Below are 20,814 nucleotides of genomic sequence, written 5' to 3' on the forward strand. Positions count from 1 at the left end.
GGCCGGGGGAGGGCACGCTGACCCGAAGCCCGCCGGGCCCAGGGTCGGGGGTTCCCGAGGTGGGGGGGGGGACTCCAAGGCGCAAAAGGAGACGCCGGGGTGACTCAGAGGGGCGGGGAGGGCAGCGATGCGGGGCGGGGCCAGGCGCGAGCCCGCGCCCGCGCGGTGGGCGGGGACCCCGGGGGCCGGCGGAGGGCGCGCGGGCGCGCGCGGGGCCGGGGCGGGGGCGGGGGCGGAGGGAGCGCGGGGCGGGCGGGGTGGCGCCTCCGGTGAGGATCCCGCCGGCCGCGCCGCAGCCAGACGGAGCCCGGCGGCCGCAGCGGCAGCGGCAGCAACAGGCGGCGGGCCGGGCTCGGGGGCGGAGGCGGCGCGGGAGCGGGAAGCGTGAGCAGGAGCGCCGCGGCCCCGCGCTGCTGCCCGCCGCCCGCCGCATGGAAGAGCATCTCAGCCTGCTGAGCTCGCCGCCGCCGCCGCCCGCCCGCCACCGCGCCCACCCTCCCCCGCGCCCCGCAGCCGCCGCCGCCGCCCGCACCCTGGTGAGCCCGGGCTACGCCGAGTCCGCCGCGGGCCCCGAGCTGCCGCCCGACATGACCGTGGTGTCCGGGGACCACCTGCTGGAGCCGGAGGCGGCCGGCGGCGGCGGGGACCCGCCCGAAGGCGGCTGTGGCGGCGGCCCTGGTGGCCCTGGTGGCACTGGTGGCGGTGGCGGCGGCTGCGACCGCTACGAGCCGCTGCCGCCCGCGCTGCCGGCCGCCGGCGAGCAGGACTGCTGCGGGGAGCGCGTGGTGATCAACATCTCGGGGCTGCGCTTCGAGACGCAGCTCAAGACCCTCTGCCAGTTCCCGGAGACGCTGCTGGGCGACCCCAAGCGGCGCATGCGGTACTTCGACCCGCTCCGCAACGAGTACTTCTTCGACCGCAACCGGCCCAGCTTCGACGCCATCCTCTACTACTACCAGTCCGGGGGGCGCATCCGGCGGCCCGTCAACGTGCCCATCGACATCTTCTCCGAGGAGATCCGCTTCTACCAGCTGGGCGAGGAGGCCATGGAGAAGTTCCGCGAGGACGAGGGCTTCCTGCGGGAGGAGGAGCGGCCGCTGCCCCGCCGCGACTTCCAGCGCCAGGTGTGGCTGCTCTTCGAGTACCCGGAGAGCTCGGGGCCGGCGCGGGGCATCGCCATCGTGTCCGTGCTCGTCATCCTCATCTCCATCGTCATCTTCTGCCTGGAGACGCTGCCCGAGTTCCGCGACGAGAAGGGCTACTTCGCCTCGCGCGCGCAGGAGGGGGCGGAGGCCGCCGGCAACGGCACGTCGGGGGCTCTCGCCGGAGCCTCCAGCTTCTCCGACCCCTTCTTCGTGGTGGAGACGCTGTGCATCATCTGGTTCTCCTTCGAGCTGCTGGTGCGGTTCTTCGCGTGCCCCAGCAAAGCCACCTTCTCGCGAAACATCATGAACCTGATAGACATCGTGGCCATCATCCCGTACTTCATCACCCTGGGCACGGAGCTGGCGGAGCGCCAGGGCAACGGACAGCAGGCCATGTCCCTGGCCATCCTGCGGGTCATCCGGCTGGTGCGCGTCTTCCGCATCTTCAAGCTCTCGCGCCACTCCAAGGGGCTGCAGATCCTGGGGCAGACGCTGAAGGCTTCCATGCGGGAGCTGGGGCTGCTCATCTTCTTCCTCTTCATCGGGGTCATCCTCTTCTCCAGCGCCGTCTACTTCGCCGAGGCGGACGACCCCACCTCGCGGTTCAGCAGCATCCCGGATGCCTTCTGGTGGGCGGTGGTCACCATGACGACAGTGGGCTACGGGGACATGCACCCCGTGACCATAGGGGGCAAGATTGTGGGCTCGCTCTGCGCCATCGCGGGCGTCTTGACCATCGCTTTGCCCGTCCCTGTCATTGTCTCCAACTTCAACTACTTCTACCACCGGGAGACGGAGGGGGAAGAGCAAGCCCAGTACCTGCACGTGGGGAGCTGCCAGCACCTCTCCCCTTCAGCCGAGGAGCTTCGGAAAACGAGGAGTAACTCGACTCTGAGTAAGTCGGAGTACATGGTGATCGAAGAGGGGGGTCTCAACCACAGCGCTTTCCCTCAGACCCCCTTCAAAACGGGCAACCCCGCGGCCGCCGGCACCACGAACCATCACCCCAACTCCTGTGTCAACATCAAAAAGATCTTTACCGATGTTTAATGTGTGATACAAGTGACGTGCCGTGCTCAGTACTGTGTGGACCGTGCCCCCTTGCTCTGTGCACGCCCTCGTTTATCCATTTCCAGACCGTCCATCGAGGAAAGGACGTGAGGACGTGGCGAGCACACTTCACCTCCCTCCGCTGCTGCTTCGCACTGAAACAGGTGTCTGTTTTGCAAGTGGGCTGCATTCTCTCAGCTCCCCCCTCCCCTCTGCATAGTGCGAACAACAAACTTTCAACCTAATCTCTAGGACACGCCCTGGGGGGTGGGACTGTACCACCTGGGAGGAAATGAAACTAAAGAACGGTTAGAGTAACTGTTTAACCTCAGAAATAAAAGGTAGCTGTTTCTTTACCAAGTAGAGCAGGCACATAACCTGAAGGAGGATGTTTCAGTTCGATGGACCTTTCAACATTATTGAGTATTTAGTTCAATTGCCAGACACTGTGGATATGTGGGTGGAAAGTCCAATCAAAAAGACTTATAAACCCACCATACGTTTATTTGACTTTTGCCTGGAATTTCTAGTCTGTTCGGAACCCCCTTCCCAGAATTTTAAGGATCTCCAGAACTTTGAACAAAGGGAAATACCCAAGATGTCCTGATCTAATTCACATAACTCTTTGTGGCTTGTTAGGCATTTTGAAAGTGTTAAAACTAACAGATTCCTTTGAAGTTCTCTGTGTATGTGTGTGAGTGTGTTGGAGCCACTAGAAGCAGATGTTTTCAGTGCAGCTGAGAGAAACAAAATTCCCTAATGCATCTGAGAGATAAGCTTCTGCAGTATCACAAGAAGATTAAAGTGGCAGACACTCCTTCCAGCGGAAGTTACTAATTCGGACCTGACTGATGCAGTTTCCATAGCAACCCATGTTGCCCGGGAAACCCGAAAAAGGTTGTCATGGCATCTTTTGCTCTCTATCCCCACCCCCTAGCCCGTGCCGTTTCCACAGTAACCTTTCCAGATGGTTCCTTACTTGATTTCAGAAGGAAAACCACTGTTTTAGTAAACCGCACAAATTAAGTGAAGTCTGAGACTCCACGGTGGTGAAATGAATCACAAAATACATATTTTTTACTACAAAAAAAAATCTTTGATATTCTCTTACAATGACTGAATCGGGAAGGCAAACACCATTTTTTGGAATGTTAGACATACACCACCATCAGTTATGATTTGAATTAAATGCCAGTAATTAGGCAATAATTTTAAAAGATGCATCTCTGCTCTTTTCTTTCTCCAAGAACTTTCCAGCCAGCAAATGAAATGTCAAAACAACTAGAAAAGTGTTGTGCCCATAAGCAAATCAGAGACTCAGTCAGTGTACCTGAAACCTGGCTACAAGGGACCTTCAGCCTTCCTCTTTCAAAATAAAAGCCAGATCCCGCCACAGCAGTATCACCACCAGAGCACTTGAAAAGCTAAATAAAATTGCAAACTATAAAGGAGGCATGGTGTAACTGAGGGAATTGCAGACAATCAATAAAAAGGAGGGATGGGAAGTAACCAGATCTTGGGGAAATGCCTTCAAGCCTCAGCCCTGTGCCAGGGGGTGCCAGAAGACAGACAGAACCAGGTGAGCACGGTGTGGGCTCCTGCGAGCACTTCCTTTTGGTCAAAGGAAGCCAGGAAATGTTGTTCATGTTGGTGATTCTTGCAAAACCAGTGGTTTTATATTAATTACTTGCTAGGTGCCTTTTAAAGATCATTTAAAACACTTTTTTATTTGATTTCTATGTTGCTAACTGTCCTTTGGTTCTCATTGTTTCTTGCAAAAGGATGAAAACAAACAAACAAACAAAAAAAAAACACCTCGTCACCCAAATTGAACTGAAAATGATTCCATTTCTTTTACTAACCCACTTGGCTTCTGACCAACCTGTTTTCCTTTCCAAAGGAATAAAAGACAGAAGCTAACTGCCATTAGATTATGGTTCCAATTTTAACTGACATAATTCTTTAGTACTATGTGGTGATACAATTCTTTGAAACAAAAATGGTTAAAATTGCAATAAAGGTAACATTTTATTTTAATGTAAAGAATATATATACATTGTAGACATTACACATCTTCCACAATTATACATTTCCACAATTATTTTTTGGTTTTGATAGGTTGTAACTATTCTGTCCTAGAGTAACTAAGAGTAGCCCAATTTTAAAGCTCATAGAATGTTTTCAGGTATTCAGAGCCTACTGATGTTATTATTTGTGCATTTGAGACAGTAAAAAATAATGACTGAGTCTGTAACAGGTAAGAGGAAAGAAATCTATATAATCACTCTGGTCATAGAGTCATTGCTCTTATCCATGTGCATCAAAATAGGTATCTAGGTATCTTGTTTCAGTTACTTTTAACATTGATCTACCATTTGACCACATTTTTGGTATAGTTAATTACCAGAAATTCTTTTTATGACCCGTTTTGGTGGTTATATGTTAGACACACTATAGTAAGAACACAAGGGTAAATTTTGTATGTTTTTAAAAGCTCTTAAAGATGAAAAAGTGCAGTGACAGTTTTATTCATATTTTTTCAGAAGATATGGAAACCCTGATGAGTTCTGTAAGTAATCAGTGGCTGTGCCATGATTTTTGGAATTATGTAGTTATTTAATAACAGTAATACAAAGGAGACCTGTTCTTTTTAATCCAGAGAAACCTGAGTCCTAACTCTGGAGCAGTGTCATTGTTTCTATAGTTGCCATATTGTTAGCTTCTTAAAGGTTATTCTGTGTCTTGACAACATTTTAGATACACTTGCCTAACACAGAATGTCACATTTTGGATGTATTTAATACATATTTGATGTGTGGATGTCTTATTATCTTACATTACTGTTATTTTCAGGCATTTCATGAAGTGGTTTAATACATAAGCTGTGCAGTCACTTTGCCAGGGTTTGGGTCCTACTGTGTGACCTTGAGCAAATTACTGAACCTCTCTGTGCCCCAGTTTCCTTATTTGTAAAATGAGGATGATAAATAGTACCTCATAGGGTTGTTGTGATATTAAATGTTAATACAGGCATGACCCTTAGAAAAAGAAACTGTATGATATGCAGCAGAGATTTTGCTAAGAGATTACAATAGTATTGTAATCATTATTCACACACATTGTATAATTAATACTGAGCTTTGTGAGTGATATGAAATACATAAATAATCAGTGTCTTCCTATTTACTTTCTATGTAGCAGTAATGATTACCATTTATTAAGGGTCAACCATGTCCTTGACGCGATCCAACTCTGCAAGTTAAGTGGTATTAATCTCATTTTAGGAGGGTAAAAATAGATAGTTAAGGTTAAGTGACTTCCCTAAGACTTCACAGCTAGCAAGAGCTATGCTTTAAAGCCAGGCCATTCTGGCTCCCAAACCCCGGTCCCTTTATTGGGTGACTTGAAAGAGATTGTGAAGATAAATTTTGTATGATTGCAGGTTCGTCTTCAGCCCATATTACTGATTAATGAATTCCTGTAAAGAACATATCTCCAGAATTCTGTTTAATTCGGTATCCTGAAAATTATTTCTTTTCTAGTCACCAGATATTTTTTAAGCTATGGGAATCAAGTATAAATTATTTAAATTGGATGAAGAGATAGACTTTTCCAATAAGAAAAGATTAATTGCTTATATGATTGATTTACATGGGTTTAATATCATGCTCAGACAGTATAATCAATCACAATACTGATACCTGCTAGGACAATGGGTATTTTTCCATTTTAAGATTCATTTCCTATTTCCATGTGTTTTCACCAACAGTAGTATTATGCAAATTGTTATTTTTTTCCACTTCCTTCCACTTTGTGTAGGTGACTATAGACCCGTGCCAGAAAGTGGTATGAACATTTTGACTCTCTCTTGTCAAGAAGGGAGAAATTACTTAGGACAAAAGCATTGAAAGCAGGAGATTGCAGTCCATTGAAATCTGTGACATTATTGCTTTTTAAGAGCACTTGTCCTCAAGAAAACATTAGAACATCATTTCGTCCCCTAAATGGCTGTAGCCCCTTCTCTAAGGTCCAAAATCCAATTTAGTGAAATGAAAATGGATAGTGATTTGGACTTAGAGCAAAATGTAATGACTCTAAGTTGGCACAGGCCAGATAGCTTTGCCAAACCACAGACTTCGCTGCCGAGCTCAAGTGCACATCTTGGATGTTAGCAGATACACATGTATGTGTCTGTGCACACGGGAGATTCATGGGAGGAGAGGTGACTGGTTCAGTGCCCACCCATCGGCACCCTGGGGGAAATCTCCATACCCTACATTATTATTAGTTTATTCCCTTTATGATGTTACCAAATTTCCATGCCCACCAGATCTGGTCCCACAATTACAGACAGCCACCCCAAAGAGGGACGTGTTATATCAGGTATTTCTAAACTTTGAAATGAAACTTCAGGGTTGAAATTTTAAATGCACAACATGAAGAAATTTGAAGTTATGGTTCGTTGATATAAAACATGTTCTTTACCTCTTTGGCATATAACATACTCGAGTAATTGCTTTGCTGATCGTAGATAAGCTCAATATATATAATATATGCCCAATAGTCTGTTCCTTGGAGAATCATAACTGCAATTTACTGACTTCTAAATGTTTAAAATTTCAACGTTATCTGCCGTATCTTCCAAGTCCTTCCCACTTCTCAGCTGTGGACATGCAAAGAGGCACGCCTGCCCCCGCCCCTGCCCCCAGTCTGAAACCCTGTGGCCACACTGTGAGATAGAGGTGGAGAGCATCAGAATGGGGAGGGAAAGCCTGATCGGGCAGTGGTGCAGTGAATAGAGCATCAGACTGGGATACAGAGGACCCAGGTTCGAGACCCTGAGGTCGCCAGCTTGAGCGTGGGTTCATCTGGTTTGAGCAAAGCTCACCAGCTTGAGCCCAAAGTCCCTAGCTTGAGCAAGGGGTCACTCGATCTGCTGTAGCCCCACGGTCAAGGCACATATGAGAAAGCAATCAGTGAACAACTAAAGTGCCACAGCAAAAAAATGATGATTGATGTTTCTCATCTCTCTCCCTTCCTGTCTGTCTGTCCCTGTCTATTCCTCTCTCTGACTCTCCCTCTGTCTCTGTAAAATAAATAAATAAATAAATAAATAAAATAAAAAGAAAGAAAGAAAGAAAGAAAAAAAAGAATGAGGAGGTAGAGTTTTAGGACTTGCATCTTAGGCTGGGTTTCTTTTCTTGCCGATTTGTATTTGGCCTTTTAAACTAAGGAGGATAAAATTATTGCTTTTGAACAGCTAACTTCCTCTGTTTTGTTTGGCAATGTTATATATATTAATGAAATTGCTTGTTTTTTAGAACCTGCAAGGTGTGGTTGATTACCTCTGAGAGAGGGCTGATCAGAGGAGACAGGAAGAAGGGAGGGGAAGCCATGCAGAGCCCCAATCTGACTAGAGTGACTCAGCTCCCAGTCTCCTGCCAGAGAATAAAACCAGCGGTAGTCAACCTGGTCTCTACCACCCACTAGGGGGCGCTCCAGCTTTCATGATGGGCGGTAGCAGAGCAACCAAAGTATAAATAAAAAGATAGATTTAACTATAGTAAGTTGTTTTATAAAGATTTATTCTGCCAAACTTAGCGAAAACCCGACATAAAGTACTTGCTAAGTAGTTATTATTATATGCTTTAACTTGCTGTAACTCTGCTTTATAAATTTTATAAAGTAAAGTGACTTCCCTACTTTATAAATCACCATGACTGTGGAACCGGTGGATGGTTAGAAAATTTTCCTACTAACAGAGATACAAAAGTGGGAGGTAGATATAAAAAGGTTGACTACCCCTGGAATAAACCAATACTGTAGAGTATGTAACAGTCTTCTTTAGATGCTTGTATTCACCATGAAATATAATTTAAACAGTTCAGACAGGTTAGAAATTTTTCAAATATTTGTCTTTGTCTTCAGTGATGCCATAAACTAATTTTGTCCTTAAAATGGTAAAGAAAAATCAGTTTACCAAGAAACATTTGTATGATTTCTCTCTCTCTCTTTCTTTATCCTGGATGTGTTTTTTCCTTACATTTCAAATTTTGCAACATTAACCATCAAATGCATTAAAGAAGTGCGATTTTATTATTGTTTCCACCTTAACGGTGCAGAATAGGAGCTCTGGCCTGACAAGTAAATCCTGGGATTCTTCTGGTTGTTAGGAGAATAGCACTTAAATCAGGGGGTCAGCACTTAAATATGGTTCGCAAACCAGATGTGGCTCTTTTGATGGCTGCATCTGGCTCGCAGACAAATCTTTAATAAAAAAATAATAACGTTAAAAATATAAAACATTCTCATGTATTACAATCCACTCATTTCCTACTGCTCATGTTCATGGTTGCGGGTGGCTGGAGCCAATCACAGCTGTCCTCCGGGACAACACCAAATTTTTATTGGATAATGCATAACGTACACGGGTCATCGTTGTATGGCTCTCACTGAATTACATTTTAAAATACATGGCATTCATGGCTCTCTCAGCCAAAAAGTTTCCCGACCCCTGACTTAAATGAAGAAAAAAAAATCGCGTTTCAGCATATCTGCAGAGTGTTGTGCAGGCAGGGCCCTGAGTCTGCAGGTCCGGGGTTCAGTCCCCACTGTGGGGGTAGGAGGTGGATGGAAGCTTCTTCTGCCCCAGGCAGCCCCAGCCTCACCTGCACTGGTACTGCCGGAGCGCGAAGGCTCATGGGAATCTGCTGAGACCCCCACCAGCTTTTCCTAACGAAAGTTACATGTGCCTACATGTTATGTGACTATTGACACTGTGCTGTCACTTGTTTCTCCTTAAGTTTATATTAAACTCCTGGGCTTTGTGAAAATTCTGACTCCTAAGGTTCTTTATGCATTTAAACATCTTCCTTAAATTAAAACATATGATCTAATTTGGAAGCCAAGCCCTGCTGGAGTCTGCTCTCTACATAGCAGCCAGAGTGATCGTGTCCAAACATTTGCCAGATCATGTCGCGTCTTTGTGGCAAGACCCCCTGGTGGCTCCCCATGTCACACATGGTACAAAGGAAAGGGCTTACAGTGGCCCGTGGGTCCTGCCTCCTCTAGTCTCCCTGCCCCTTCTGACCTCGTTTCTGACTGCTCTCCCATTTGGTCCTGTGTGGCAGCCACACTGGCCTCCTTTTCGTCCTCAGACACACCAGGTGTGCTGCACCTCGGGGGTGTGTGTGTGTGTGTGTGTGTGTGTGTGTGTTTGTGTTCCTCCCGGCCCGATGCTCTGGCATCTGATACCTGCCCAGCTCACTCCGTCACCTCCCCGGGTGTCACCGTCCCAGTGAAGCCTTCCCCAGCCACTCTCTTTAAAACTTCAGCCCAGAGCACTCCCTAAATCATTTCTCTGCTTTATTTTCTCCTCTGACACATTAGACATTTTAGTTTGTTTATTGTTTGTCTTCCTTTCCCTTCCGTGAGGACAAGGATTTTTTTCAAGACCTGGATTATTACCTGTAATAAGGTTGGTGCTTAATATGTATTTATTTATGGAAGGGACAAGAGGAAGGGAATAGCATTCCAATTTGGGTGTGATAAAACTATAGACAAAATTGCCAAGTTGTGTACCTATGCTTCTCTGTATCACTGTGAGGTTTATACTCCTCACCCTGCTCTTTTGGACAAAATTTCTTACTGATTCACTGGAGAAGGCTTCCATTTAAGAAAACATGCTAGAAGGTTTTCCACATAAAGCACTACTCAATCTTGGGGTGGAATTCCTTAGTTAGTGTAAATAATTTAAATGTAACATTATATGAGATACCGCTCTAATCATCACGGGTACCTTAAAGTTAAAATGCTTCACAGAAAACGTGTTTCCTAATTAGTAGCTGATAGAATGCTGTTTGTAATTGATACTCAATTTATACTTGTTCATTGATTGGCTCAAGTAGCAAAGCAAAAATCAGAACAAACAAATGATGTCTCGGGACTTACCTAGCTGGCAGCTGTTTTAAGACACTCCTCAGTAATTCAGCGTTGGTTTCCATTAGTTAATGGTGAGCTCTTAAATTGCTCTGGGGTCTTCATTACTACAGATGCTGACTGAATAGGGCATTAGAGATTTCATCGGTGAATCACCTTAAAGAATTACATTACTGTAGGTTATGGCCTTGCTGGATAAAAATGATTTCTTTTACGAAATGATCTCACTTTAAATGCAACTACACTGTCAAGTTGGATGGCAGGATTACAAAAACCGGCTGTTGTTTAGAATGCCTTTTTCATACATAAAAGAAGACAGGGACATCAAAGCCATGAGAAAGGCCCTGGCCGGTTGGCTCAGCGGTGGAGCATTGGCCTGGCGTGCGGGGGACCCGGGTTCGATTCCCGGCCAGGGCACATAGGAGAAGTGCCCATTTGCTTCTCCACCCCCCCCCCTCCTTCCTCTCTGTCTCTCTCTTCCCCTCCTGCAGCCGGGCTCCATTGGAGCAAGGGTGGCCCGGGCGCTGGGGATGGCTCCTTGGCCTCTGCCCTAGGCGCTAGAGTGGCTGGTCACGGCAGAGCGACGCCCCGGAGGGGCAGAACGTCACCCCCTGGTGGGCGTGCCGGGTGGATCCCGGTCGGGTGCATGCGGGAGTCTGTCTGACTGTCTCTCCCCGTTTCCAGCTTCAGAAAAATACAAAAAAAAAAAAAAAAAAAAAAGCCATGAGAAATAAGAGCAGGTTCTCAGAGTGACTTCTAATGGCACAATTTAGGCCATTTCTAAGTAAAATAGGTGAGAGGCAGCAGTAGTCTGTGTAGGTGTTGGGGAATGCCTAGCGGCTCTGGAAAACCGATGTGTATCATAGGAAAGCAAGAAAGCATTGCTGTCCCTGAGTGCTGCAGAAATCGTCCCGGTGTTAGGGAGACAGGGTTTCAGGTTTTATAGTAACAGATACGCGTCCCTCCAAAGTGGGGAAATGGGGATTCGCCTGCTTTGAGGAGAGGAACTTTCTCCACCCCCTGCTGAGCTGTCTTCTTTCCCTGGGCTTCTCAGACCAGGGACTGACTGTTGCCTCTGAACATCCAAGTGGCACGATCTCCTTGCCAAATTCATCACTGAATTAAAGAAACTAACGTATGTGCTTGAGCTTGCCTATGCAGACCAGCAGAACTTTAGAAAAGTTTTTTTCTTTCTTCTTTTCCAAGTGAGAGGAGAAGAGATAGAGAGACAGATTCCCGCATGCACCCCAACCAGGATCCACCTGACAACCCAACCGCCATCTGGGGCCATGTTGGCAACCGAGCTATTTTTAGCGCCTGCCGCGGAGGCTCCAGGAAGCCATCCTCAGCACCTGGGCGATGCATTTGAACCAATCAAGCCATGGCTGCGGGAGAGGAAGAGAGAGGGGTGGGTAGGGGGAGGGTGGAGAAGCAGATGGTCGCCTCTCCTGTGTTCCCTGACCGGGAATCAAACCCAGGACATCAACACACTGGGCCGACGCTCTACCACTGAACCAACCAGCCTAGGTCTAGAAACTGTTCCATCACTTTTTACACTCAAGCCCATGTAGGACAGAGAGCATTTCTCTCTTCCAAGGACACATCATTAGGACATTCTTTAAAGAAACACAAAATAGAGAATTGAAATGAATAATTTTTATTATTTTGTATTGTTTTCTAGTTTCAGTTGAGAAATTATAACTTTTTGTTATTTGACACAATGTGTGTTTTATGGGGATTTTCTATTATAACCTTGAGACAGCCAAGGTATTAGGTAACTAAGAGAGAGTCTCAGATGCCATTACCTTTTCTATTTACCTCATGTATGACTGTAGGACAAAAAGAATCAGATAGCCATGAATATAATAATACTTCTATAAGAAATTATAATAAAAACCAACGAGAGTGACTGTGTGTCAGATTTCAAAATGTGGAGGGCAACTGAAAACCACAGACAGAAATACTTCCCCCAAGTAAGAACTCTACTTGAATTGTTTTATGCCTAGATCCTGTAAATCTTTTTACCTGCAAATATTTTAACTGTTTTCAAAAGATCAATTTATTGTAGTAGGTAACTATGTGAATCGGTGATGTTTATTATCAGTAGACCCGAGTACTGCTCCAAGGAGAATTAATTATACCTCACAGCTCATTTTCCCATGACTTTCTGGAGTTTTGACAAAGCTCACATCTTAGCGCATTACCAACTTTAATTACTGAGTGAGTTTAAACTTTTTTTTTTTTTTTGCTAGCCAAGCATACATACTTTCCAAGAGGCCAATTTGAGAATTATATATAATTGAGTAAGAAATCTCTCTAGTCCTTGGGGCTAATTCATTACTATTTAGTTGGTAGAATTGGTGGGACTTGTTGGTGTCGGCCAACTCTAAGTTATTTTATAGATGTCAAAGTATAGACACTTGAAAACAAAGCTCCCATAAAACTCATTGTTATAGGAGGATTCAGCCCTTCCCTCATCATCAAATGCAAGTTAGTAGAGCTAGCCGGTAAACAAGTGGTGTTTCTGTACCTCCTTATTTAGGCCTTTCTGGGGGTATTCATTGCACCTTCACAAACTTGATCATTATAGAAACTTGACTGTTCTGATTTTCTTTTTTTACTTTATATTTTAGAACATTCATTTGGCCGCACATCTTCCATTGCAGGCCACCTTTTTCTATGATACTTCCTTTCTCTCTCTTCGTAGAGTTGATTTGGATTACTTAAGGCAATGTCCCTTCTTCTCAGCCCTTACCCTTCCCGAGTCACTAATTTAAACATGCTGATTACTAGCCAAATACCACTTTTTTTTGTCTCTATTAAATTGTGACTCTCTCCACACCTACAGTCTAGTAGGGTGCCAAACTATACCATCAGTTTTTAAGAGCATTGAGACAGGTACTGACACATGAGGTTAAAAAAAAAACGCCCAACCCCTTATAAAAGGGATGTAACAGTAGCAAGACAGGACTAGCTCACAGCCCCGCCTCAAAATAACCAAAGCTGCGGTAACATTGGGCAGAAGCTAGGCACTTAGAAAATCAAAGCATTCATGTTCCTTGTAATTTCTTAGAATTAAGTCATTAATAGCTATTAGACCATTATGAGCTTCAAACGCTCATAATGAAAATGAAGCATACTGTGGTGCAGGAATGTATTCTTCCTGCCTTTTGAACAAAGATTCATGGTAAGAGGTTATGTTTTCTGTGAAGGATGATCAAGTGTAATAATCCAGGTGAGTGAGGCGATCTTTTCACTAGCTGTTTGCCCAGCCAGGATAGACATACATCATTTAGTTTAGTGAGTGAGAGATTCTTCCTGAATAAGCACACTCAAATTCTAGCTCGCGGCCCTGGCCGGTTGGCTCAATGGTAGAGCGTCGGCCTGGCGTGCGGAAGTCCGGGGTTCGATTCCCGGCCAGGGCACATAGGAGAAGCGCCCATCTGCTTTTCCACCCCTCCCCCTCTCCTTCCTCTCTGTCTCTCTCTTCCCCTCCTGCAGCCGAGGCTCCATTGGAGCAAAGATGGCCCGGGCACTGGGGATGGCTCCTTGGCCTCTGCCCCAGGCGCTAGAGTGGCTCTGGTCGCAAGGAGCGACGCCCGGGAGGGGCAGAGCATCGCCCCCTGGTGGGCAGAGCGTCGCCCCTGGTGGGTGTGCCGGGTGGATCCCAGTCGGGCGCATGTGGGAGTCTGTCTGACTGTCTCTCCCCGTTTCCAGCTTCAGGAAAAAAAAAAATTCTAGCTCGCCACCGGTAGGCATTTCCCACTGTGTGAGAGACACCTGCTAAAACCAGGAATGTATAGGGAACCAGCTTTCTCAAGCATTATGATGGGTAATATAATATTTACATATTGAAACCTGGGGCTGGGTTTAGCATTTTGTATCTCTGTCTTTGTGAGTATTTTTTTTATATATTACATAGTTTGTAAAACTCTAGAGTGCATAAATTTTAATTTTTACCTATCCATTTATTCATTCAACATATGTATATTTACTGAGCACCTTCTGTGTGTCACACGCCGTGCGAAGTGGTAGGGATGTATTCATTCATTCAACATACAAAGTGTCTAGTATGGTCCAGGCACCATCCTGGAATCCGGATACGGCAGTATAAACGAGACAGTCATGCCATCTTATGCTATTTTTAAGAGCTACTTTACTGTCAGCATTTCTAAAAAAAAAAAAAAAAAAAAGAGAAGAAAAAGTTTCTAGTTAGGAGAGGAGAACACCAAATCTTCGACTTTAATGTCTTTGTTCTCTACTGACCTTGGTCAAGTAGTTATTGCTGTCTCCATTTGTAATTTCTTAAAGTGGCACCTAGCTGTAGAGTTCAAATTTTAAACGAATTGCAGATTTTAAAGTTATTTGTAATGGCAAGATAAGCTATAGGGACAATAACTTTTGCACCTAGAATATGGTTTTCACAGTACTCATTTTCAGACTCTCTCTCTCTCTCTATCTCTCTATCTCCTTTTTTTCCCTCTTCATAACACTGAGAAAATTAATACTTACATTTTCCTAAAAAAAACAGTAGATACTCAAACCTTTCAACTGATTCCAAAGATGAAGGTCAATTTTTCTGTTAGAAAGCAAACATTTGCATTGATTGGGACAACATTTGGAGGTGGTTATTGATAAGGGGGGGGGATTTATAATTTTGGAATACCCTCAAACATTTTATGAATTATAAATTAAAATCATTCACTGTGTGGTTAATACCTTTAGAAAATTAAATTGCTTGAACTTTTCAGGGAAACAGTAAAAAATAAAAGTTAAAAATATCTATGTAGGGCCCTGGCCAGTTGGCTCAGTGGTAGAGCGTCGGCTTGGCGTGCAGGGGACCCTGGTTCTATTCCCGGCCAGGGCACATAGGAGAAGCGCCCATCTGCTTCTCCACCCCCCCCCCTCCTTCCTCTCTGTCTCTTTCTTCCCCTCCCGCAGCCGAGGCTCCATTGGAGCAGGGATGGCCGGGGCTCTGGGGATGGCTCCTTGGCCTCTGCCCCAGGCGCTGGAGTGGCTCTGGTCGTGGAGGAGCGACTCCCCAGAGGGGCAGAGCATCGCCCCCTGGTGGGCATGCCAGGTGGATCCCAGTTGGGCGCATGCGGGAGTCTGTCTGTCTCTCCCCGTTTCTGGCTTCAGAAAAATACAAAAAAAAAAATCTATGTACACCGAATAAATTGAAAAAAAAAGTATCATGGATAGAGTATTTTGTGTTCGTGTAAAGGCTCTTATTTTTAAAAAATGAAATATCCAGTGAATTGTTGTGTTTACTCTGTCCCACAGATACCCGGAGAACTGCCGAGCTGCACTGACCGACAGGACGCCCACTATTCTCACCGTCTAGCTCAAGAATGCAGTGTTGGGTCTGTCGCTCATGGGTGGTGATCTGTCTGCCAGCCATATTTTGTTTAGTTGACATTAAATAACATGTCTCTAGCAAACGCTTTCTACAAAGGAAGTAGCTCTGAGGATTTTCTTCAAGTTGTATGCAATATAAAAGATAATCATCAAGAGAAAAAGGAGGATGTTAAAAACATTAGGGTATCATTTGCACCTTTTGACATTCTGATGAAAATTTAATGATGCCAAAACTAATCAGTATGGCTGATAAGGAAAAACCCTAATGTTTGTTTCCAACAAACCATTACTGTTTTTCTTCTTTCAGCTAAATACTGGACTATGTTTAATCACAAGATATATTAATGTTATCTTCTATGTTCTGAGTTATGTGCAACTTCTCTCAATGAAGCGATGTTTTCTACCAAAGGCTGTCTTTCATAGGTTAGCCCATTTACAAGTGAGTAAGAGAAATCTACACTGTGCCCAGATGAATGATGATCCAGACAGACTCGCCTAAAAGATATGTGCCTTGCGTGATTAAATGTTCTTCTATTTATTTATTTATTTTGGTTTAAAATTAGAGATTTGCAAATTAATCTTGTAGGCAGACGTTAGCTGAGCTTAACTTTAAAATATATTATTAGCACTTGCTGTATGTTTGTCAGCGTCTTCACTAAAATTTAACATTTAGTTATGCTTTTCAACAGTTTCTATATAATATACTCATTCAGTTTAGTTTACATGCAGTGTTTGGCGTGTCTAGACAAAGCACATCCTTAAAGATATATACAGTATTTCATCTAATGTTTATAGAATTTCCTTCAAAATGATCTATGTGATAGGTTTCTTGATTCATTTTCTATTTTTATATTCTTTGAGAAATGAAACATTTTTCAATTAAAAAAAGCAAAGTTTTAAGTTTGAAAAGAGATATAGGAGGTCATGAAGATTTCCCACTTGGGAACATTTCACTTCTGTGCCATTATTGTATTGACTGTGACATTTCAGCAGAACGGTAGCTATTTGTACATTATTTAATAAGCCTTATGGAAAGTCAAACTGTGAACATTTAGCATAAAGAAGACTTTTTCTCATTTATATTTTATTTTTAAAGTATATCCCTGAGCAAATGCATAAATAACCAGTCTCCTGTTACTCACACATGTAACAATACTAAGATATACTGAGAACACTTGTAGAATTTCAATTACTATCAAAATATTTTTAGTAGCAAAGCCAAGATTATAACACTTTTTTGTGCCCCGTGGAAGGAAAATCAGGTGATGAATTTCATTGCTAATGTGTAAGAATCAGTAACTGACACAAATTTCTACCTATCAGCAGTAAAACCAATGAATAGGAGATACATCCAGGTAACTTTCTTTTGAGACAGCATCTACGTTGAATTTTACACAATTTGCTGGTAGTTTCTCTGTGGTCAACACCATGAGATCAGATCATTGTAGGAAAACGTGAAGTCAGAGAGTGACAGTTATCTCAGATTGGAACAATGCAATCCTCCAACTTGGATGATCGGTCATTAAAGTAAAAATGTAGCCACCACCATGTTTTTCTTCTGTGTTAGCCCAGGTAGCAGAGACATTGGCCCAGGGAATAATAGTCACTCAGTCCATTCCAGCCACCGTAATACTCGTAACTGGTGGTCAGCTGTGAAGTAATTCACATTGGCTATTGGGATGATTGACACAAATCAGTCAGTTGTCCTAAGGGAGGTCTTAGATGTACAGATGTTTTAGTAAGGATCTGTAAGTGTTACAAAAATAGACACAGGAACTACCTTCCTACAACACCAGTGGCAACTTTTAAGCATTATAGTTTGTGTAATATCATTTCTGCATTATTATTATTAAAGGCTACAGTGTTAAATGAAGACAAAACCTAGACATCTGCTATAATAGCAGAGACTGCTAGCAGATGAGTAAAATCATCATATCCAATGTGGTTCACCGAATGGGGAGTAAAAATAGTATCGGGCTAGATATCAGGAGACCAGAATTCGTACCCACATCCTAACTGGGCCCGTAGATCAGTCACTTACCAGAGCCAGGCTTCAGTTTCCTGAGCTGTCAGATGAGTGTGCTGGGTGGAAGGATCCCCAGAGCCCCTTTCCAGCCCTCGGAACCTCATCACACACGTCTGAAAAGACTTGGAAGAATACTTAAGTGCTCAGATTTCCTTATGTATTTCTGAAGGAGAAAATAAATTGAAATAAGACTTAGGCCTTGAAAGTATCACATCATTCTTCAAAATTGATGGTGAGAAGAGGAAATGAGATTTTTTTCCCCCCTCCTGTAAGAATTTTCATGGGTCCATTATGGGATCATGAAAAACTAGACAAATCACTCTGCGGAATGGAAACGGGAACCGATGAATGTTGTATCTGGAAAGCAGGAGAGGTTGTTTGTTCAATTTTATTAGATGTTCAGGTGATTTAAAATATACAGAATGGAATGCTAAAACAGACCAGAGCTTGACTGCACACCCAACTTGATCATCCTAGGAGTCGAGGGAGGTGAGCAGGGTGGGATGGGTTGGAGTGTTTGCCTTGTGATCTCTCGACTCTCTTTGCACGAGAAGGAGTTTGGTGTGAAGCCCTGCCTGCCGGTCATCCCCTGCACTCTAGGAAAGACCCCCCCCCCCCAGCCGCTCTGAGCCCAGCTGCCTTATCTGTACAGGGAAGACTTCAAATCTGGGTATCTGTATGTTTCTGTACCTCTTTGAAAATTCTCTAACACTTTCAGATTGTTAAAATACATGTGTACAGCTACACATTGTTCCCTGCAGTCGCTAAAATACCACTTAGCTCTACTCCTGGGAACGAACAGACTGCCAATCTAAACATTCCTATTTCTGATGTTGCTAATTGACCTCAGCAAAATGTAAAAAAAAAAAGAAAGAAAGAAAGAGAAAGAAAGAAAAGAAAGAGAAAGAAAGAAAGAAAACCTTACCTTTAATTTTTTCCCGTGATTTATTTATGTATGATTTAGCACAGGGGTCCCCAAACTTTTTACATAGGGGGCCAGTTCTCTGTCCCTCAGACAGTTGGAGGGCCGGAGTATAAAAAAAACTATGAACAAATCCCTATGCACACTGCACATATCTTATTTTTAAGTAAAAAAACAAAACGGGAACAAATACAATATTTAAAATAAAGAACAAGTAAATTTAAATCAACAAACTGACCAGTATTTCAATGAGAACTATGCTCCTCTCACTGACCACCAATGAAACAGGTGCCCCTTCCAGAAGTGCCGTGGGGGCCGGATAAATGGCCTCAGGGGGCCGCATGTGGCCCGCGGGCCGTAGTTTGGGGACCCCTGATTTATCATTTTCTCTTTGAATGAATGTTGAGTTAATTATCTAAGCAAAATGTCCGTGCAAGTGAACCTTCTGTTTAAGTTTTTGTATTTTAATAAACACTTAGCAAATCAGAATGAAATATACAATGCTTACCAATGAACTGTAGCTGCTTGCAAGGTACATTTTTGTCACATTAAAAAGTTAATACCCTTTTGGTCCCAGAAACAGTGACTGTAATTTAAAACAATATTCACAGAATTTCTTCAATTTTTGTGAATACAAACAAGGCCCGATGGAGCCGTATTGTAATTAATTTTGCTCAGGAGTGAGAAACAAAATTCAGGGAAAACCCAGACGCTTCTGTTTGGTTTTAGAGGACACTTGGAAAAGGAAGGGTGATATGTTTTGTATAACATAGATAAAGAGGTCATTGAAAAACAAGGGTATATTCTGGTTGCTAGTTTTATGGTAGAGATTAGAATAGAAAGATGCTAAAATATGGACATTATGGAAGTTGTTAAAATGATAGCAGTCATTTGAATAATACAGAAATATTTTGTCATACTGAAATTATTTGTCCGGTTTACTCTTATATCCTTCTATTCAGAAAAGGGGGTGGTTTTTCAAGGCCTCAGTCCTAATAGGAAATGTGTGTTTTGACTTGTGGAGCAATTCGTTAAAAACATTTAATCCGATCAGTTTGGTTTTATGAAGCTGAATTTTCATTTTAGGTGTAATTGAAGCTCTTATGTATTAGTGTTAGTGATCTTTGTGGATGTAATTTTATCCATTGTTTTTAAAGTCAAGATGAAATTTGCTAAATGGTGATTCTAGCATATTGTGTTGATACTGTATCTTACAACAATTTGTGAACTGACCACACTCAGACAAACCATACTAGTATCTTTTCTGGTAAATTGTTTCCATGGTGTGATCTCTTGTTTGGGGTGGAGAGGTTAAGTACTTAGTTTACTTAAAACTTTCTAAGTGTTTTTCCTACGTGCCATAAAAATATGATTATAAATCAAATAGGAATATCCTCTTTTTCTTTTCAATTTTAAAGGCACTGTATAGACCATTTTTGGAACTGCTCCATAAAATGGTATTTTTGTTGAAAAGTTCCTACATGTATATACAAGGGAAAGCAAACAGTGTGTGTGGTATTTCTATATAATACACTCCATGTAATAAGTATCCCTTTTTGAAATCTATAGCTAGTAATTATGTAGATGTCAGAATAACACATACACTCAATTTTTTTTCATAGAGATGTCTAACATGTATTATCTCATCATTTTCTAAGATCATTTACATATTTTACTTAATCTTTGAAGTATCTATGTGAAGTAATAAACCCATCTGAAGTTTAGAGATGAAACAGCCAAGGTTTTTAGAAAGACCAAGTGACTTGTCCAAGATTGTACAGCCAGCAAATGGCTCTAAATCTTATGTTCTTTACATATTTACCTTCTTTCATTTTTTCCCTATCATTGGCATTTTCTTAAAAACATTGACCTAAATTTCACTCTATATGATCCACTGGGACATTTCAGGTTTTATCTACAAGGCAATGTTGCTGTGCATGTTTGAGTTTTTTAGATACTGCCGAAATATAGTCCTTCCACAGGGTGACAGCCAAACATCTTCCATTGATAGCATATTAAGTCCACACACCCTGACCACACATATTCCATCCAGATGAGGTCAAAATGTTAGACGGCGAAAATGATCTTCTTCGCTCATCTTCTCGTTTCCTTTTTAAAAAAAATCTATTGGAATGACTGATTTCTGAACAGTTGAAAGAAGCAATAATCAACCCCGAGAAACTGCTGCCATTCCGATTCAGAGAACGCACACTGTCAGACACACCAAAAGAAAGCACTTTTCCAGCCTGTTGTTTTCATCGTGTATTAAGTGTGATTACGGAGGACAGGGCATGGAGCAGGTAGAACAACTGTCTTGATTTGGAAGAAAACTCATTATTTCCTGTAACTATTCACAAAGAATGGGTTATCAAGTA

At 43.4% G+C, this 20,814-nt stretch overlaps 1 protein-coding gene across 1 annotated transcript; it reads left to right on the top strand.

Moving 5' to 3' along the window:
• The first annotated feature begins 294 nt into the window (after positions 1 to 294).
• On the top strand, positions 295 to 15,697 carry KCNA3 (potassium voltage-gated channel subfamily A member 3). The gene is made up of 2 exons (XM_066247559.1): positions 295 to 3,774; positions 15,417 to 15,697. Exon 1 carries the CDS (start codon positions 432 to 434, stop codon positions 2,193 to 2,195), a length of 1,764 nt encoding a protein of 587 aa, XP_066103656.1. The 5' UTR covers positions 295 to 431; the 3' UTR covers positions 2,196 to 3,774; positions 15,417 to 15,697.
• Positions 15,698 to 20,814: the final 5,117 nt, after the last annotated feature.

Source organism: Saccopteryx bilineata, chromosome 11, assembly GCF_036850765.1.
Source record: "Saccopteryx bilineata isolate mSacBil1 chromosome 11, mSacBil1_pri_phased_curated, whole genome shotgun sequence".
NCBI classification, from domain to species: Eukaryota; Metazoa; Chordata; class Mammalia; order Chiroptera; family Emballonuridae; genus Saccopteryx; species Saccopteryx bilineata.

What these genes read in the sequence shown, in the direction of transcription:
- KCNA3 (XM_066247559.1), top strand. Translation starts at nt 432, where the DNA reads ATGGAAGAGCATCTCAGCCTGCTGAGCTCGCCGCCGCCGCCGCCCGCC.